General features: G+C 39.5%; 1 protein-coding gene across 6 annotated transcripts in view; it reads left to right on the top strand.

The window, feature by feature from the left end:
• Positions 1-5,060: 5,060 nt before the first annotated feature.
• The window catches only part of PHKA1 (phosphorylase kinase regulatory subunit alpha 1), a 180,907-nt gene continuing 163,989 nt past the window's right edge, over positions 5,061-21,978 (top strand). For all 6 annotated transcript variants that reach the window (XM_030305102.1, XM_030305106.1, XM_030305105.1 and 3 more), the window contains exons 1-4: positions 5,061-5,515; positions 6,301-6,459; positions 16,003-16,050; positions 17,868-18,036. In XM_030305102.1, the coding sequence (XP_030160962.1) occupies positions 5,438-5,515; positions 6,301-6,459; positions 16,003-16,050; positions 17,868-18,036 (454 nt within the window). In that variant the 5' untranslated portion in view covers positions 5,061-5,437. The remainder of the gene's footprint in view (positions 5,516-6,300; positions 6,460-16,002; positions 16,051-17,867; positions 18,037-21,978) is intronic.

The following is a 21,978-nucleotide window of genomic DNA, read 5'->3' as shown; positions in this document are numbered from 1 at the left end:
GAAGGCTTTATTAGTTTTTTAGGGATGCCATTAGAAATTACCACAAACTGTGTGGTTCAAAACAACAAATTTATTCTCTCACATTCTGAAAGCCCAAAGTCCAATATCAAGGTATTAGTGGGGTTGGTTCTCCCCTAGCTTCTTGTGGTTGCTGGCAATCCTTGGCATTCCTTAGCTTTTAATGCATCACCTCCATCTCTGGCTCTATCTTCACAGTGCCTTCTCCCTATGCATCTTTTCCTTTTCTTATAAGGACACTTGTCATTGGATTTAGGGGCTAGTAGGAAATCCAGCATGATCTCATCTCCAGAACATTAATTACATCTGTAAAAGCCCTTTTTCCAAATAAGGTCACATTAACAAGTTCTAGGTGGACATATCTTTAGGGAAGTCACCATTCAACCTACTATAAAGGCCTTCTAAAATAAGACAAAAATGAGAAAACTCATAAATTTGACTTCATTAAAAATAAAAACTATATTAAAAGAAAACACCATAAAAATGCAAACAGACAAACTACATATAGGAAACTCAGTAGAATATCTCTTTTAGATTTTTTTAAAAGCTAAAATGCAGAATACATATATTTTTTAAATTCTTGTAAGTCAATAAGGAAAATAGCCCAGTAGAGAAATGACTAAGTACATCAACAGTTATTAACCAGAATAAATAAACTAACTAAACATAATAAAATATAAATGAAATTAAACATAAAAATATGTTCAATGACATTAGTCTTCAGGTAAATGAAACTTAAAGTAAGATACCATTTTGTGCCCATTAGATTGCTTAGAATCAAAGTATAATAATATCAAGTGTTGGTAAGAATGGAGGAAGTGGAGACTCCTATACTACAAATTGGTACAAATCATTTAAATTGCTTTTCAGGGGGCACCTGGCTGCCTCAGTTGGTCAAGCATCTGACTCTTGGTTTCAGTTCAGGTCATGATCTTGCGGTTTGTGGGTTCAAGCCCTGCATCAGGCTCTGTGCTGACAGCTTGGAGCCTGGAGCCTGCTTCAGATTCTCTCTCTCTCTCTCTCTCTCTCTCTCTCTCTCTCTCTGTCCCTCCCCTATTCACTCTCTCTCTCTCTCTCTCAAAAATAAACATTTAAAAAATAAATAAATAAAATGGCTTTTTGGTTATCTCAAAAATCTAAATGCCTATATCCAAAACACCTGTATGCATTCACAAGAAGACATATATGTATATTCCCTGAAGTACTGTTTTCAAGAATTCATACCTGGAAACAAACTATGTAAATGCTCATCAATATGCCTATATAAACCATGATGCATGATAACGTGACTAGATCTCCATGACATAACTTTGGATGAATAGGGAAATCTGCACAACAGTAGGTAGAGTATAACATTGCTTATATTCAAAGAATACACAGAAAACAAGATCTTATATGCATTTCTACATGTTATACATGTTAATCCATAGGAAAAAATCTGAAAGTATACAACTTATCTTGTAACAGTGGTTACCTTTCAGAAAGGAGATAGAGGAACCTGTGATTATGGGTGATAAACACAAGGAACTTTAACCTTATCTGTAATGTTTTAACTTTTTAAATAGAGAATGTGTTTATATATATTGCTTATGCAGTATTTTTAAAAATTTGAAGAGAGTGAATGGGAAATGATGGAAAGAAGATAGTGTATGGGCTTTTTCTTTCAAGAAATTTAATAAAAAGATTTATTATTAATTAAGAATAAGAGAATAGCTAAGCAAACTGGAGGGCATGTACTAGAGGGAAGATTAGTGCATACATTAACATAAAATGTAAACCATGGAAATATTTATAAAATGTGAAGGTTTAAAAATTTTGGATTTTTGAAGATTAGTACAATGAAAGCTTCCAGGTAATATAAGGGACCAACAGTAAAAAAATTTCTAGGAAGTTGGAAATAAAATTTTTTAAATGTTTATTCATTTATTTTGAAAGAGAGAGAGGGAGAGTGGGGGAGAGCAAAAGCAGGGGAGGGGCAGAGAGAGAGGGAGACAGAATCCCAAGCAAGCTCTGCACTGTCAGCACAGAGCCCAGTGCGAGTCTCAGTCTCATTAACCATGAGATCATGATCTGAGCCAAAATCAAGAGTCGGATGCTTAACCCGCTGATCCTTCAGGTGCCCCAGGAAATAAACTTTTATTTGAGAGTTAAACTATAAAATTAATATACATTGAATCAAATGGAAGAATCACCTTCAAGAAACATAATGGCTTCCAGATCGGTAAATTTTGGTTATACCTTGATTGATAACTCTGACATATCTAAACAATGTGTCAGTGAGCCACAGAAGCATAGAAAAGGGAGAGTCGGTGAAGCCAACACAGAGCAGACCTGATAATTTCTTAATCCTCCCGTGCCCTAGTTTCTCCATCTCTACGATGGGGTTAATAATAGTATTTACTTCATACAGCTATTATATAATACAAAGTAGCACTTGGTAAAGAGTAAGTCTTATACATTATTTAAGGGAAGGAATTTGGTAATAAGACCAACATAAACTGTTACAGTTCCATTTCTCATTACCAACCAGCATTCCAGTTTTCATACATCAGTCTCCTAAGGTAATCAGCATGAGTCAGCCTCCTGAGTCTGACCAGTTCTGGGACACTGAGGAGATCAAGTTTCGAAGACTGAAGGACTGAATACCCAGCCTGGACTGAGGTTGAAAGCACCGAGGTAATGCCATTGAACAAGACCTCTTGTTAGCCAGCCAGCCAGTTACCTTTCTTGGTGACACCCCACCTTTGGCATTCCTAATCTATTCATACTTCTAAATAATTTGGGGTGGGGTAGGCCCCATGCAGAAGGAATGAAAATACTAGAAAATTACACTAAACTATTAACAGGTGGTTGTGTGTGTGAAGGAATTATGGGTGATTTGCTTTACTTTTCTATACTTTTCAAGTTCTTTGGTGAGTACCTATTATTTCGGTATTTTGAAAACATTTTTATTTATTTTTTTAACGTTTATTTATTTTTGAGACAGAGAGAGACAGAGCATGAACGGGGAAGGGGCAGAGAGAGAGGGAGACACAGAACCGGAAGCAGGCTACAGGCTCTGAGCCTTCAGCCCAGAGCCCAACCTGAGCTGAAGTCGGAAGCTTAACCGACTGAGCCACCCAGGCACCCCGTAAACATTTTTTTTTTTAATTTTTTTTTTCAACGTTTATTTATTTTTGGGACAGAGAGAGACAGAGCACGAATGGGGGAGGGGCATAGAGAGAGGGAGACACAGAACCGGAAACAGGCTCCAGGCTCTGAGCCATCCGCCCAGAGCCCAACGCGGGGCTCGAACTCACGGACCGCGAGATCGTGACCTGGTTGAAGTCGGACGCTTAACCGACTGCGCCACCCAGGCGCCCCCCCCCCCCCCCCGTAAACATTTTTAAATGAAGAAAAAGAGAGGGCAGAAGCTCAAAGGGGAGAAGCATAGAGACAAGATTTCTGAGGACACAGGCTGAGAGGGAGATATCAGAGATTAGGGGCAATGCAGGAAGGGTCAAGCACTCTTTCCACCAAAATGAAGTAGCTTTCCCTGGACTTTTTCTCCCCCTGAGCACTTGGGCCTTGAAGTGGCTTGTTATTTGCCAGTCCTGGCATTTGCGTAGCTAGTGACGACTGCAATGGAAACTATTCACTTGAGAATAATTCTAAGTGTACCACTGCATCTAACTGGCCATTAAAACTGAAAATTCCAGGTCTGAGTTCTTGAGCATTTTCTCATTCTTCATTATCATTAACAAATATTTGCTAATTACCTCCTTGATGCTGGGCTTGAGGTTAATTTGGGCAGGGGTGAGGGGGGTGTTGAAATGGAGGGAGCTTATGAGAGAAGAGACTAAATTTAGAGAAATAAAAAAGATAAATGAAATTGCAAAACCACTTGGGTGGTTAGTTTGGGTGAGGTGGCTAGGGAAGGCTTCGAATCACAGATTCTCCAGATTGGATTTGAAAGGTCTAACTCTCTTACCCTGAGAGTTGGTACTTAAACCCAACTTTAAAAAGCATGTTCAGGGGCTCCTGAGTGGCTCAGTCTGTTAAGCACCCGACTTCAGCTCAGCTCAGGATCTCATTGGTGCTGGGTTCAAGCAGAGCCTGGAGCCTGCTTCAGGTTCCCTATCTCCTCTCTCTCTCTGCCCCTCCCCCACTCGTACTCTGTCTCTCTGTGTCTCTTGAAAATAAACAAATGTTAAAAAAAAATTGAAAAGCATGTGCAGGCTTTGCATAAGCGGTGATCAAGCACTGGGGTCGAGGGCTGCAAACGGAGGGAGCAATGGCCCTACGGGGCCACCCAGCGGGGTGCTGGCCGATTACCCTGTGGCAAATGATCAGGGTTGCCTGCAGGCTTCTTTTCTAGCCTCCCTTTAGCTCCTTTATTTTCAGCTGGGTGTTTGGTGCCTCAGCCTCGTGATCTACGTGCGCACGTGGAAGCCTTCCAAGGCAGTTACACAATCTCCTCTAGCTCCTCTCTGGCCAAGGCGGTCTTGAGGTACTGCTCCCTCCCAGCCCGGTTCCCTACCCGAAAACTAGCTTCCTCAAAGGGCACCACTGCCCCCCTCCTTCCCGGGCCTGGCTCTTCACCAGTTGCTAAGGAGTAAAGTACCTTAGGGAGTTCTTTCTTGTTTGGTTTGGGTCAAAGTGAGGAATTCAAGCTGTTCTTTTAGTGAAAAGTATAAAATACAATAAAACTCCAGAGATTCCAATTCTTTAGACCCTTAACGCCAGTGTGAGTCTTGCCTCTTAGGTCTGAAGTTACCATCGGTTCCCAAAACCTGGCCGGCAGAAGAAACCAGGCCTCCTCAATATCCTGCATGCACAGCAAGTGTGGAAAACTTAAATCGTCATTGGAAATGTTTCGAAAATAAACCTCTGAAAGCATATTGCCTACGGTGACACATTCTCCACCGCGGAGTGGGCGGAGGTGCTGGGGCCCCCGCGCGGGCGGGGCGGACGAGGCGAACCCCTTGGACTTAGCGCGCAGCTGCCAGGACCCGCGGCGCCCGCCACGCCTCCAGCTCGCGTCTCCCGCAAGGTGGAAGCGGCGCAGCAGCTAGTGACCTGCTGCTGCAGGCCGCGCGGGAGGCTCTGGGCCGTGGCCGCCTCCGGGGATTGAGTGGGGAATGCAGGAACCTCGCGGGGAGGCTGGACGGGAGTAAGGGTGGCAGGGAGCTGCGGCGGGGCCCTAGACCGTGAGCGTCTTGGGCACTTGCTGGCGTGGGCTGGAGTTCCAGAGGCCGCCACAGGCTCATGGACGGCCGGCTCCAGGCCTGAGCTGTGGGAGGGCTCTGCCGGGGCCTGGCACTCGGGCTCTTCCTCCCCGCGAGGGTGGAGCTGCATTGGGGAGCCTCCTAACTTGGAGGACCCAGGGCCCCTGTAGCACGCAGGCTGTTTCTCTTGAGGGGATTGGAAACGTGGCGCGATGAGGAGCCGAAGTAACTCCGGGGTCCGACTGGATGGCTACGCTCGGCTGGTGCATCAGACCATCCTGTGCCATCAGGTAAGTGAAGGGGTGCCTGTAATCATCGAGGATGTGCAGTGTGATGGCCTAGACAGAGACTGCTGGGTGACACCCACCCCTGGTGTGTGTGTGTGTGTGTGTGTGTGTGTGTGTGTGTGTGTGTGTTTAGCAGGTCTTTCCGCCCCTTAGCTGGAGAAGGCGTAGAGGACCCTGAAGAAAAGATAGGTGTTGGGCCAAGAACAGAACGAGGGTCAAGTACCGTTAGCCTTGAGCCCTGAGCCTTGGCTTCTAAGCGTCCCCCACACACACCACCCCGTCCCTGAAGCCACAGCGGGGTTCCAGGGGCACAGCTGAAAAATGTGTTGAAGCTTGTTTATTGACACTCCCCGTCCCCTCCCCCAGGTTTGGGGGTCATCTTCTTGCCCTCCAGCCAAAGAAAAGAAGTAGGAGAACATTTAGTCATCTTAAGACTAAACTGTTGTGAAGATTTGTGGTACCTTGTATACACTATTAATTATATATTTTTTCTAGTCCTATAATGCTGGGTTTTTGTTGATAGTTATTCCTTCTAACTGGAAAGTTAAAACACTACCTCTCTTTTAACAATACTCACATTTCAGACTTGGAAGTTTTCAGCCGGCGTTTCCCCCTTGTTCAAGATAGCATTTGCTTGCACTTGGTCAGAAGAAGAGGAGGTTATAAAACTAAAGAGTGGTGAAGTAGAAGAAAAACCAAAGTCCCTCAGTAACCCATTTGATAGACTTGGTCTCCTCATATTAACACCTTATGGTTACCTGCCTGTCCTGTTTTTCTTGGTCTTACAGAATCCAGTGACTGGCTTGCTTCCAGCCAGCTATGATCAGAAAGATGCCTGGGTCCGAGATAATGTGTACAGTATCTTGGCTGTGTGGGGTTTGGGCCTGGCCTATCGGAAGAATGCAGACCGGGATGAGGATAAGGCAAAGGCCTATGAACTGGAGCAGGTACTCAGAATAAATATACAAAGAGATCTGGAGCTGTGTGTGGGCTGGGAGGTTGAATGGGAAGCAGGGTTTTAAAGAAATGTCGCTCAAAGGAGATAAAAGAACTATATTTTGCCTTTCTCCCTCTCTCTTCACCTTCTTGAAATTACATTCCAGAATGCTTTCCTGTATTGTACTGATTTTTTTTTTTTGGTGTAGTGGAAACTTGAAACTTGCTGATTCAGGGGGAGAGAGCAGTCTGTTCTGTTATAGTGGAAAAGCCTATCGTGGGATCTTTGCTGAAATTTATAATCGTCTAAGTAAAGGTATTTTGCAGTCTCCAGCATATTTATTCTCATTGAGAAGAATGTTGGAGGCAGGTATCTATCATTTTACTTCATTTTTGAAAATTATAGGTGGTATTTGTTATTTCTTTTGCAAATGTTTATTTAAATTATGGTTAGTTAACATACAGTGCAATGTTGGTTTCAGGAGTAGAATTCAGCGATTCATCACTTACATATAGCACCCAGTGTTCATCGATAGGTGGTATTTGTATGAGGGTAACTGACACAAATTAGGAGTCTTTCACAACTAGACACAAGTAAAGACTTTATTTGTTGAATTTATACCTATGGCCACTGTTTCAGAGTCTGTCCCCCTCCCCAAGCAAAATAAGGTCAGAATCAGCAGATGCGTTTAAGCCGAATTTTAAGGCCTTCCCATCAGTAAAGTAGCATCCTTTATTTATTTTTTTTTCAACGTTTATTTATTTTTTTTGGGACAGAGAGAGACAGAGCATGAACGGGGGAGGGGCAGAGAGAGAGGGAGACACAGAATCGGAAACAGGCTCCAGGCTCCGAGCCATCAGCCCAGAGCCCGACGCGGGGCTCGAACTCACGGACCGCGAGATCGTGACCTGGCTGAAGTTGGACGCTTAACCGACTGCACCACCCAGGCGCCCCAAGTAGCATCCTTTATAGACAGAGAGTGCTCTGTTCTCTTGAATGACCAAGAAAATGATATTCTGAGCTACATGGGTCTCTTAATATTATGAAATTCCATCGTCAGTTGTAAGGTATGTGTGAATTATTTTCCATTAGTGGAGAAGATTCTACACCAGCCATCTGCTCAAGCGGTATCTCTCAGACTTAGGTAATCTGAACTCTAGTCTTTATCTGTAAATCAGAATATTGAGCCTTGGTTATTTTATTTTATTTTTTTGAGAGAGAGCACAAGCGGGGGAGGGGCAGAGAGAGAGAGGGACAGAGGATCCGAAGAGGGCTTTGCACTGACACAGCAGCAAGCCCCATGTGGGACTTGAACTCAGGAACCGTGAGATCATGACCCGAGTGAAGTCAGACGCTCAACCAACTGAGCCACCCAGGCACCCAAGACTTGGTTATTTTTTAAGGGCATCAACATGTTGCGGGGTTGCAGTCCTTGGCAATAGGAAAGTTTCACCATGTTGTCATCTGCAACAGCAGGCATTTGCCATTCCTTCAGGCCATTTATTGGGATGTACCTAGGTCCATCAAAAAAAATTTTTGGAGTTTTTGCTCTAACTTAAGAAGTACAGATCAATATTTTTATGGCTTATAAAAGTCATACATAACCATTGTAAGAATTTGGAAAATATGGAGGAGTTGTTTTAAAAGTCCTGTAAGCCTATTCCTCCCTCCACCTCTGAAATTCTGCATCCTACTGTAATGTTTGGCTATTTTGAGCTCAGTATTTTGTTTGTTTTGCTAGAGATTAATATTAGTGGAACAATATCCAAGATTCCATACCTAGTACAATTTTACCAATGTTTTTCAATACTATTAGAAGAAATCTGTTGTCTCTTTGTTGACTAATCATTATGCAAAGTTAAAATTTTTCCTTCTGTGGTCCAGGAAGAAAGAATTTAACGGGGGGGGGGGGAAATTTAAGGAAACATTGAGTTGTTTACTTTTAAATTTTAATATTTCATTAAATAATTTTTAGCAGAACCCAAAGATATTTTCCATACTACCTCAGTAATAACTTTGAAATATCTCAAAAACATTATAACAATAGAAAGCATCTTCAAAAAATAAACATTTCTCTGGGAATCCTAAAATTTCTATGAACTTCCATTATGAATTAAAACATATTTTATTATTAGGTCTCATTAACTTTTCTCAAACCTGACTCAGTTAATTCAGACCAGGGATCAGAAAATCATCTCTGTAAAGGTCCAGATAGGAAATATCTTTGGCATTGTGGATCACGTGTGATCTCTGCCCAACTACTCAGCACTTCAGTTGCTGCACAAAAGCAGCCAGAGATAAGCTTTATTTACGTAACAGGTGGTGAGCTACATTTGTCCCTAACCTATTCTGGCTGTACATTGGAATCTTTTGGGAAGCTTTTAAGAAATACCTTTACTGAACCCCAGCCTAGAACAATTTACATAAATCTCTGGAAGTGGAGCCCTGGGACATTATTTTTTTTAGATTCTTCTTATTTATTTATTTAAATTCAAGTTAGTTAACATACAGAGTAGTCTTGGTTTCAGGAGTAGAACCCAGTGATGACATATGACACCCAGTGCTCATCCCAAAAAGTGCCCTCCTTAATGCCTGTCACCCATTTAGCCCATCCCCCCACCAACCTCCCCTCCAGTAGCCCTCAGTTTTAAAAAAAACTACTGATTCTAAAGTGAAACTAGGGATAATAACCATTGACTTATGGCCAGTAAATGAGTATAGATTAAATCCAGTAAATCAACAGATGAAATTCCCACCTACGGTCAACTTTCCATTACTGTGTGGATTTTCCTAAACCAATTGTTAATCATTTTTACTCTTCCTTCCAACTCTCACATTGGTTTCTCTCTGCGAAATAATGTCAAAGAACTAAAGAGAATTAGGAGACAAGGGTTTAGGTGACTATTCTGTCTTAGAGTAAGAATATAATTATGCACATATATGTTTTTACAAATGCCCTTTCCTCTTAGTCACACAGATAAAGATGCACACCCATAAAAATAAATAGGCACACAAATAGAGATAGCTCTTTGGATGCCTCCAGTTCTGCTTCTTCCTCAGTTTTGTTCTCTTTGTGTAGTCTCTTACCTTTTCTCATGAGTTTAACTATTACCTTTATATGAATCACTTCCAAAACTTCATCTTTAGTTCTGGTCTCACTTCAGTTTCAAACCCTGATTTTCATTGTCTTCTGTTCAGTTGTACCTGCATATCCTATGTCTTCTCAAAATCAGGATGTCTGAAACCCCATGTTCCCTACTAAAAACAAACAAAAGAGATCACTGGGTCACCTGGGTGGCTCAGTCAGTTAAGCATCCCGACTCTTGGTTTCAGCTCAGGTCTTGATCTCACGGTTCCGTATGATCGAGCTCCACATCGGGGCACGACAGTGCAGAACCTACTTGGGATTCTCTCTCCTCTCTCTCTGCCTCTCCCCCTGCTTGCGCACTCTCTCTCTCTCTCAAATAAACAAATACTTTAAAAAAAAGAGATTAGCTAACAATAGCAACTCAGCAGATATCCCTTGTTCTCTTATTGGTGTCTTCATTCTACCAGTCACCTAAGCAACATTATTTACAGAATTTCCCAGAGTGTATTGCATGGAACATTAGGTCAACTAACCTTGGGGGTATGTTAAACAGTGGGTTTCTTTACTCCATTATTTCTCTGAGCCTTTGATGTACTTATGTGCGTTTCAAATGTAAGATGAGGGTGAGGTTTACAGCTTTTCCAGAATTTCTTGGACTAGTGTTCTATAAAACAGCATTTGAAAAGTGCTGCCATTAGGGTGATTTCTGACTTGCCCTTTTACCTTTTGATACATGCAGACCAAAGTCTGTTGATTCATGTAATTTTTTTTTAATTATATACTTTATTTCTTAGAACAGTTATACATTTACAGAAAAATTTGTTAGAAAGTACAGAGTCCCCATATGGTCCCTCCTTCTCTTACACCACCAGTCCACCATGGCTCTGTTTCCCTATTATTTTTTTTTTTATATATATGAAATTTATTGACAAATTGGTTTCCATACAACACCCAGTGCTCATCCCAAAAGGTGCCCTCCTCAATACCCATCCCCCACCCTCCCCTCCCTCCCACCCCCCATCAACCCTCAGTTTGTTCTCAGTTTTTAACAGTCTCTTATGCTTTGGCTCTCTCCCACTCTAACGTCTTTTTTTTTTTTTTTCCTTCCCCTCCCCCATGGGTTCCTGTTAAGTTTCTCAGGATCCACATAAGACTGAAACCATATGGTATCTGTCTTTCTCTGTATGGCTTATTCATGTAATTTTTTTTAATCCATCTCTTCCTTTCTATTCCCCTCTGCCTCAACCATAGTCTAAACCTTGATCACAACACTGTTGTGAAAAACACATTTTAATTATATCATTTGCATTCTCAGCAATGTTTCTCTGGCTTATTTCCTGACAAGTAAAATCCAGATGTTTTTGATTAATAGCCAAGACTCTAGGGCTTGGTCCTAGCCTGCTTTTTCAAAATTGTAAGATTTGGGGGCCCTGTATTATCTACTCCCAGTTCTAACCAGATTGGTATCTTCCTTATTCTTCTAAAAAATAATCCCTTAATAAAAATACCTGACATTTGTGTAAATACTTTTTATTGTACTGTGTACTTCCCCATAATTATTAGTATTTTATTCTCACAACACCCTGTGAATTAGGTATTATCTTCCTCAATTTATGTGAAGGGATTGAAGCTTGGAGATGAAGCTGGAATTTGGTGGTGCTGTGAATACAACCTGGATCTTATAACTTCAGATTAAGTCTTTGAATTTTTCCTCCATGGAAGCCATGGACAGTCTCACCTCCAAATCTTTTTACAAATTGTTTCTTCCAAAAAAAACAAAACAAAAACAAATTGTTTCTTCCACTCACGATACCCGTTCTCTTCCAATCTGAACTAATACTCTCCATTCAAGCCCAGCACCAGTCTCACTTTTTCTGTGGTTTCTGTCCTCATAAGACCACTCAGTTGTACAGTGATCACTTCTTTCTCAGGGCTACTTTCTTGGAACTTCTAGATCACTTATGGTCTGTACTACTCAGCATGTTCACTTTTTCATTTAGCAGACTTTGTGTAATTGTCACGTGCCAGGCCCTGTACTAGATATAAAAAAACAAAATGGGACAAAATGTTTATATTTAGCTCTCAACTTCTTATTTAAAAATTTTTTAATTTATAGAAAAGTTATAAGAAATAGTAAAATGAGCAGATTTGCATGTACTCTTTATCTAGATTCACTATATTGTTAACATTTTGTCTTATTTACATCCTCCCTTTCTCAAAATGCATGCGTGCATGCACACACATACACACACCCACAATTTTTTTGATGAGCCATTTGGGAATTACTTGCAAACATGGAATATATATTTTTAAAAATAAAGCCTACTCAATCCACTGACTTAAAGGTTTATTTCCAAACCTGGTCTCTGTCCCGTTTTCTTAAAGAGTTTATAGTCTAATGAGGGATACAGATATATAAACAAATAAATAATACATTAGGACAGATACTGTAGGTACTATATAGGAGATACAGTACAAAGTTCTGTGGGACAGAGGTGGGAATGTCTTGTCTTTACCTCGACAAAGCAAGGAAGGAGTCACAGAAAGTTTAGATTTTAAGGGATAACTAGGAGTTGTTAGGTAGACTATGTAGTTTAGGGTTTTTTTTTTTTTTAATGTATGTGCTCAGTATCCCTTATCTTTATGTTCCACAAAGCCTGATAGAGTGTTTTGCATATTTTACATGCCCAACAAACATCTGATTGTACATATACCTGAAGAGAAAGAGATTAATACTTAATGTAGAAGTGGTTGTACATAGTTATATGTCGTTATATAGTCAGTTTACAAATACAGTAAAACCTTGGTTTGCAAGTATAATTTGTTCCAGAAACATGCTTGTAATCCAAAGCACTTGTATATCAAAGCAAATTTCCCTATAAGAAATAATGAAAACTCAGATAATTCAGTCCACAACCCAAAAATATTTACATAAAAATGATTACAATACTGTAATATAATACAAAATAATAAAGAAAATGCAAAATATAAAGAAAAATAAATAAATTAGGGGCGCCTGGGTGGCTCAGTCAGTTAAGCGTCCGGTTTCGACTCAGGTCACAATCTCGTTGTTTGTGAATTTAGCCCCGCATCAGGTTCCACACTGACATTGCAAAGCCTGCTTGGGATTCTTTCTCTCTCTCTCTCCCGCTCTCTCTCTCCCGCTCTCTCTCTCTCTGCCCCTCCCCAACTTGCACGTGTGTGCTCACTCTCGCTCTCTCATAAATAAATAAACAAACAAACTAACTAAAAGAAAAAGAAACAAATTAACCTGCACTTATCTTTGAAAACCTTTGTGGCTGGTGTGAGGGAGACGAGAGAGGAGGGTTATTATGTAGGACGACTTCCACTATCACTAACAGAATCACTGCTATCTCTTGGCTCAATGGAATCTTTTTCTTTTTGTGCAACTCCCAACAAGTAACCTATCCAATGACACTTGCTTTTGTCTCCTTTTGAGGATTTCACAGAAATGTGACATTGCATTGATGATCATCTACGATCCCAGAGTGAGCGAGAGAGAGAGGGAGAAAGAAAAGAACCATTGGCCCAGTTGTGATCATGTGACATTTGGCATCATGTACTACTCATATTGCAAGACATCACTCATTTATCAAGATAAAATTTGTTAGGGATGTTTGTTCATCTTTTCGGAACACTCGCAGAACAAGTTACTCAGAATCCAAGGCTTTACTGTATGTAGATCCATGTCCTCAAAAAGAGTAGGTAAGAAGAGGGTGTCATTTGATGTGGTTAGAAGCTCCAGTGTATGAATAAACATGTCTAAATAATGCTAACTACAGCAATGAAACAGAGAATGGCCAGTTTGGAGGAATACAAAGTACAAATACCTCCCCTCATTCCTACCTGCCCATACTTTCTATTAATTGTATCCTGGCTTGGAAGTTGGAATTTGAGGACAGAAATGGCAGACAATGGCCATTGTAGGAGGCCAAAAGTGGAATCAGGAATTCTCCACTGGGTCCATGATTCCCAGGTTTGCTGTTTAAGTTAAAGAAAATGTAGACAGCAGTAGCAAGGCTTTTTGATGGCCAAGAAAGTTGAAAGAATGTGATAGAAACCTGTGAGGATGCGGTGACATGTAGAAGATAGTTCAGATGCTTTCTGTAACAGGGTATATTAAAAGGATGGTCTCTTTCATTAGGGTCAAAGTAATGATAGAGATTTTCTTATAGGGGTTGTAGTCAGTTTCATTATTTTATGATAAATGCTTCATACTTTAAAAGGTGAGGAGATTTGGTGCGCCTGGGTGGTTCAGTCAGTTAAACGTCTGACTCAATTTTAGTTCAGGTCATGATTTCACGGTCATGAGATTGAGCTTCTCATCGGGTTCTGTGCTGAGCATGGAGCCTGCTTGGGATTCTCTCTCTCCCTCTCTTTCTATCTCTCTCCCCTCCCCTGCCCTCAAAATAAATAAATAAATAGATAGATAGATAGATAGATAGATAGAAGTAAATTAAAATAAGAGGTGATGAGATCATATACTGCCTGACTACACATGCATATATATATATCTGTGCGTGTGTGTGTATATATGTGTGTGTGTATACACATATATATGTATATATGCATGTATATGTGTGTATGTATATGATTTCTTCCCTTGATGTGTAAGAGGCAGGCACCATTTATAGACAGCAATTAGTTAACAAATGGAGCTCTCCCAAGGATACACTTTTTATTCTTCCTCAATAAAAGCCTGCATAAAGAGTTGGAGCATAACCGACTTAACAGCTACTTAATCCTTATCATGCCTATTGCTCATAGTCCCACTTCAGTGTTTTGAAGGAATAACAGAGTGATGTGGCTCCTAAGTAGATTTATTTTCAGAGGTGTCCTGAAGCCACCTCTGAGCTAGCATATCCTGGAGTAACCTGGTTGTATTTCTTTTGGACTGTGAAACAGAAAGCTTAAATAAATGGAGAAGCTATATATTTGTGGGTCCATTTCTGGGTTCTCTAATCTATTCCATTGATCTGTGTGTCTGTTTTTGTGCCAGTACCATACTGCCTTGATGATTACAGCTTTGTAATACAGCTTGAATTCTGGAATTGTGATGCCTGTAGCTTTGGTTTTCATTTTCAACATGACTTTGGCTATTTAGGATATCTCTGGTTCCATACGCATTTTAGGATTGTTTGTTCTAGCTCTGTGAAGAATGCTGGTGGTATTTTGACAGGGATTGTATTAAATCTATAGATGGCTTTGACTTTGACTGGATATAGACATTTTAACAACATTTGTTCTTCCAATCCATGAGCATGGAATGTTTTTCCATTTTTTGTGTGTCATCTTCAATGTCTTTCATAAGCTTTCTATAGTTTTCATTGTACAGATCTTTTACCTCTTTGGTTAGGTATGTTAACTAACTTGAATTTAAATTAAAAAAATAAAAATGGGAAAAGAAATGGAGAAGCCGTTTGATGCTATGTTTTCCAAAACATTGCCTACCCATGCCACTGTTGATGGGCTCTTCTAGTGTCATGTAGTATAACTAGTATGGTATAGTATTACTCTACTATATTATAATGTAATACAATTATTATTACTATATTATGTTATACCAACCAGTACAGTATATAGTTGCTGACCAGAATTTTGGAATGTTATGATTGGAAAGCTAACTAATTTAGAAACTGCCAAGCCCAGGGGCACCTGGGTGGCTCATTCAGTTAAGCATCTGACCCTTGATGTCAGCTCAGGCTGTGATCTCACAGTTTGTGGGTTCAAGCCCCACATTGGGCTCCATGCTAACAACATGGAGCCTGCTTGCAATTCTGTCTCCCTCTCTCTCTCTCTGTCCCTCCCCTGCTCACTATCTCTCTCCCAAAATAAATAAATAAACATTAAAAAAAGAAACTTGCCAAGCCCCAGTAAGAGAAAGAGTGATGACTTGAGATCTAAGAATACTGTGGCTTTTTTTCCCCATGGAAAAGAGGTTGAGGTGCACTAACAGTTCCCCTTTATACTTACTCTGAGTTGAAATTCATTTATTCTTTAGAGAAAATGTACAGATAAATATTTCTGTGAACTCCTGAAGGTAAGTCTGGGCTACTTTAGAAAAAATAAAAAGTGACGCCATTGGCTTTTCCAGGCCCTAGGAACTATTCTAGAATACCCTTATAGCTTTAGGAGTTCGGAGCTGACTTGCCTCTTTTCTCGGGGTGGAATGTCCTCTAATAGGATGGTTGGCTTGGTTTTACATAAGCCTGTTGGAGCTTGGATTCTTTTTTTGACTTGAGGGAGGCAGCAACTGCAGCTTTTGATTCCACTTTTAGCTGCAATTTAGCTCTTCTGTGTACCTATAAAGTAAATGCCACGTAAATAGGAGCCCAGGATAGGGTTACTCGTTCTCAAAAGGTCATGTACCAACTGCAGTTGCTGAGTAAGTGTTCCTGCATCTAGGGATGTTTATAACAGTCTTGTTTCCATTTATTTCTGCAGAGTGTAGTGAAGCTGATGAGGGGACTGCTCCACTGCATGATCCGACAGGTATGGCATTGGTACCAGCTCCCTCTTGAATAAAAGCGCATTGTAATAGTGTCTCTACCCTTTAGGGAATGTTTACAGCTTATGTTTTTTCAACTTCACCAACAGCGGACACTTAAGTTTAGAAAATTTGTAGAATCAAGGAAGGAACTATCACCCATGATCTCACCACCCAGTTACCACTAGCATGTTTCCTTTCAGTCTTTTTTCACCCCCTCTACAAATGGCTCTTTAATATACTTCATCACTACTGTACATGCAATTCTGGACATTGAGTAAAGAGGACACAGGCTCTAAGCCCTCATTTGAAACCCTTGGGACCAGATAAATTTTAGAATTCAAACTTTTTCAGATTTTTAAGTCCAGTGCATGTGCTATATATTATGTTATGCTCTCAGCAGGGCCAGAATAGCACTGGATTATCAAAAACAGTAATCTCTCTGTAGGGGAGCATGCATTTCCACACTGAGTGGAACAAATTAAAACTACAAATAGCCCCATGTCAATCTGAGTCAGGTTTTGCCACTAAATGAATTTTGGTACAAAATTTAGAGGAAAAACCTTTTGTCAGTGTTGTAGATTTTAGGATTGGAGATAAGTGTCTAGGATTTATATCTCCTTGCATTAATTTGCATTTTCTTGACCTTGAATGAAGTTGAGCGTCTTTTCTGGTGTAAATTGAAAATTTTCATTTCCTCTTTTAATTACCTGTTAGATCCTTTGCCTATTTTTCTTTTGGGCTGTCTCTTTCTTGACTACTTGAGTTCCTGTATATCATGGATATTAATGTTTTGTCACATATACTGCAAATATTTTTTAGCAGTCTGTGGTTTATCTTTTGCATTTATGATTTTTTTCATTCGAAAGTATTTTACCAAAAAAAAAGTGTTTTACATTTATCCTAGGAGATCTTTACACACCTTGCACACATTGAATTTAAACTGATTTTCTTGAGTCTAAGATTACATTTTATTAGAAGAAGCAAGCAAAGCCCAGATTAATAAAGTGACTATCCACAGGCACACAAGTCTAAAGTAGAAATAAAAAGAAATCAATTCCACACTTCTGAACTTCTTTATTCATGCTTTCTTTCCTGGGGTCTCATAGTCATCATTTCTCTTTTCCCCTTCTTTGCTGCTTTTTTTTTGTATTTTAGGTATTTGTATGTTCTACCTTACCAAATAGGTTTAAATTCACTAACTTCATGAACCATGTTTAAAAGTATAATAGTTACTGTCATATATCAGATGCCCATATAATCAAATCTAAGTTTCAGGAACTAAGTCTTTCAGTTGTCCCTTGCACAGTGTTTCCTTTATCACTTCTGGTTTCAGCTTTCTTTCATATGTTTTCTCTGTCACTCCATGTATCTCTCTGCCACTCTCTTCATTACTCCTTCAACATATATCCCTTTGTCTGAATTTCCTTCAAAATTCCTACCTCTGTTTTAGGAACTAATGCATCTTTTTATAATTTAATTATCTCTCATTAGGCTGTTTTCACTCAACCACTGGCATCTGAGTTTATGTCTACAATGTGGCAAAACAGCCATCTGAAAAGTAAAAGAGAGGTAATGAGCAGGAAATAGATGGTTTTAACTGGTATTATTTTATAATTTAATTGCTTAAATTTAAAAAAAAATGGCAACAGCAGACTTTCCTAGTTATGTCACTGTCAGGAAAAAGAGGTAACAGCATATTTTAAATATTCACAGTTGCCTGAAAACCAAATGCACTGATAAATGTGAGAGTATGACAGAAGTATGGCATATGGGACGACTTTTCTGCATAGCCTTCTTTCACTGTTCTTGTTTTCTTCAGGTGGATAAAGTAGAATCCTTCAAATATAGTCAGAGTACCAGGGATAGCCTCCATGCCAAATACAATACCAAAACCTGTGCCACCGTAGTGGGTGATGACCAGTGGGGACACCTGCAATTGGATGCTACCTCTGTGTACCTGCTCTTCTTAGCACAAATGACTGCCTCAGGTCAGTACCAGGACAGAATTACCGAGAGCCGCTTGAGGTGGAGCACTGGCTCTGGCGCACGTGGCTTCTCCAAAGGTGTTTACCAGTAAACAACATAGCTGTTCACATTGCTCAAAGGTACACAGTGGAAAAATACAATTTTGCAGATGTTATACAGAGAAACAACTCTTTGAGATCTAGTTAGTATTCTTTTCATTGAAAAACAATTCTGGGGAATTTTCTTAATTGAGAACCAGGAAATTTGGGGTAGATTTTTATTTTTATCCTCAGATACCATGAGATGGGAAAAAAGAGCTAGAGTTTATTGCTTTTTCTCATGCTATTCACTGACTAGCCTATAGTTAACAATTAAATAAATTGAATCACCTACTTTATACTACTGTGTATGTATATATGATAAACAAGGCATCTATCTAAAGGCATCTAAATTATATTAAGGGAATTAACTTAGGAATCAGAATTCCAGTATTTATTTTTATTATTGAGTAATATACCCTTTTCAGATGGTTTTGTTATTAGCTTTAGATGCTTCACCTGAAAAAGGAAAATGTAAGAACCAACATAATTCCCTTTTATTTCTCCTAACTTGGTGAGGACAATGAATCTGATTATACTCTGTTTGTAAATTAAACAGGACCTTTCCCAGATCTTCCTGAGTAAGTAAATATACTCAGAATACCACATTTTGATATTCCAATTTCTTTATCTTCCTATCTAGGTATAGAACTCCTAAGTACGAAGGGCATTCAGGGTGAGAATTATCCCAGAATATACTTATTCTACTTTTCTTGCATAAATAAATATGTGGTGATGAAGCCTTCCTTTTCCCCCTCTAGAATGCACAGCCCAGAAGCTTAATTACCCTTTATTAGAATTATAACATGGCTACCCACATACTCCCATCTTTTGGAGAGGAGGTTCCTCCCTGCATAAATATACTTTTAGGTATTATTCATTTAAATAGAATGGCAGCTGTAACTTCATTTCTAATATTCTTTTAATACCAACTCTAGAGTATTTTTCTACAAAGCAAACTGTCTCAATATTTCTTATGGTTTTCTTTTTTTAATATTTTTAATGTTTATTATTTTTGAGAAAGAGAGAGACAAAGAGAAAGCAGGGGAGGGGCAGAGAGAGAGGAAGACACAGAATCAGAAGCAGGCTCCAGGCTCTGAGCTGTCAGCACAAAACCTGACATGGGACTTGAACTCACAAACTGCGAGATCATTACCTGAGCTGAAGTCAGCCACTCAACCTACTGAGCCACCCAGGCGCCCCATTTCTTATGTTTTTCAATTTGAGTCTAGAAAGGAAGGAGAAATATACTAAAGAGGCTTATAAGACATACTCATTTAACAAATATTTGTTGATTTCTGATTTAACATGTGATTTTCAACTCAATAAACTGACTTTGATAGGTGCTTGGAAAAGATGGATATTATTTGATCAGGCCTTTGCAGAACAAACAGGAGTAAGTAGAAATTTACAAGACAGAGAAGGAAAGGGAATAGCATGGCTACAACACAAAAGTTTGAAAGATAGCTGACCACCATGGTAAGACTAGTTATCTTCTATGGTTAGAATGTAAGATAGATCTGGAAAATTGCCAAAAGATGAGGCTAGAAAGTTGGAGCTAGCTGTTTAAGGGCGTGTGTACCATGCCAAGTAGTTGGGAGTTTAGTCTATAGTCATTACAGAACCACTCAAGGTAAATAATCAAGAAAGTTTCAGATGATTCACTCCAGTAGCAGGAGGATAGATTGAATGGGGGAGAAAATTAAGATGGACGACTAGGTAGGAGGTTAGTGAAGTACTTGAGGCAAGAAGTGATGCAGAATATGTGCAAGGCAATAGCCTTGAGGGTGAAAAGTATAGATGTGAGAGATAATCAATAGATAACGTATGAAAGCTCTTCATGGAAAATTTCCACCTTTCATGAAAGCAATTCTCTGCACATTTTTGAGTATATGAAAATCTCCACCTTGGTTAAAAGAGAGGCTTAGGCAGAAGCCGACACCTTTCTCCCCAGCAAAATAACTGTAAACTGTGAAAATAAATTTGAAAAAAAAGCCCAATCATTTATCACTGGAAATTGTCCTAAGGGCGTACAGCAAAGTGGAGAAACATTTATTCAAGGAAATCTAAATCTTGGTAAGAGCAGTGAGAGTGTGGCATTTAGACCACAACCTACTCCCTCCCTCGCCCCGAGCTCACCATGACAGAAACACTATTCAGCTTGGATGTGGCCAAGAATATAAGCCTTCCTCTTCCCCTAGCTCCCAGTTTAAGGCGATATCTCCCCAAGAGAGGTTGCCAGCATTTCTCATCCTCCTTACCTCTGTGTTACAGAAGTTCTGGTCTAGCCAAGAATAACTAAGAGGTCTGAAACTCTGTTCCTATTCCAGTCCCACTTATGGAGTGAAAGCTTAAACCCAGGCAGAGCAGTCCAAGAATAATAGGCCTGGCCCACCTTGCTAGTAGCATGGAGGCAAAGGCAGGCCACAAGGACAGAAACCTCCGTAGTCCTTCCCAAGAAAACTGACTTTATTTGGAACTGACTGTGGGAAAGTTCAAGTCTAAGGGCACTCTCAAAAACAGTGGAGATTTTTGTTCTAAGAAATAAAGAGGATGCTGATAGCTCAATAAGACCAACAAACTAGCCTATAGACTAGAAGTTTTAGCAGAGAACCAGAGAGAAACAGCTGGAAAGAGTTATCCTAGGGTTAAAACAAATGTCAAAGGCTGGCCTCAAAATCATGAAATGGGGCTTGAATATAATTGGCTGAGACTGTGAAGCAATTTATACCTCAAGGAATTATATGGTATAATAGAGCAGTTGGTGGAGGTTAACAGCTGGGTATGGAACCAACAGAGGCAGACACTTAATAGATCACAGAAGGCTAAAACAAAAACTGTGGTCTTCCTCAGATGGCAATGTGTATGCCCTAGGCTACATCCTCTGAGGAACAGCATCAGAGGCTGCATCTTGTGGGAAATATAGATTTCATTGACATTGTCCAGCCAAGTCACTAAACAAATAAAAAGGAAACATAAAGAAGCCCCATGCAAGAGGGCATCAATTAATCTATAGAGTTTCTATAACACATTATCTACAATATCCAGTTTTCCACAAAAAAATTATGACATATGGAAAGAAACAGGAAAGCCTAGTCAACACAGGAAAGAAAAGGTAACAGAAACTGCCTTTGAGAGGAAGCATATGCTGAATTTAGTAGACAAAGACTTCAAAGCAGTTACTATAAAAATGTCAAAAAATCTAAAGGACACCAGGCTTAAAGAGGTAAAGAAAAATATGATGAAAGTATTTCAACAAATAGAGAATATCAATATGGAGATAAAAATGGCCCAAATGGAAATTTTAGAGTTGAAAAGTATAGTAACTTAAATGAAAATTTCACTTGAGAGGCTCAACATATTTGAGCTGGCAAGAGAAAGAATCACCATACTTGAAGATAGATTAACAGAGATTATGCAATCTGAAGAATAGAAGAAGTAATAAAGAAAATGAATAGTACCCAAGAGCAATGTAGGACATAATTTAGAACACCAACTCGTGTAATGAGTATATTAGAAGGAGAGTAGTAAGGGACAGAAAATATATTCAAAGACATAAAATAATGGCTGACTACATCGCAAACTCAATGAAAAACATTGATATGTATACATCAAAGAAGCTCAATGATAGGATAAACAGAAATCCACACCAAGAAACATCATAGTAAAAATTTTAAAAAACCAAATTTTTAACAGAACATCTTGAGAGCAATCTGAGAAAAATGACTTGTCATATACAAAGGAACCCAAATAAGGTTATGAGCTGACTTTTCTTCAGTAAAAAAAAAAAAAAAAAAATGGAGGCCCGGAGGAAGTGGAATGATGTAATCAAAGGACTGACTGTCAACCAACAACCCTATATCCAGC

The sequence above is a fragment of the Lynx canadensis genome, chromosome X (assembly GCF_007474595.2).
Source record: "Lynx canadensis isolate LIC74 chromosome X, mLynCan4.pri.v2, whole genome shotgun sequence".
NCBI classification, from domain to species: domain Eukaryota; kingdom Metazoa; phylum Chordata; class Mammalia; order Carnivora; family Felidae; genus Lynx; species Lynx canadensis.
This window is presented reverse-complemented; position numbering and strand designations above follow the sequence as displayed.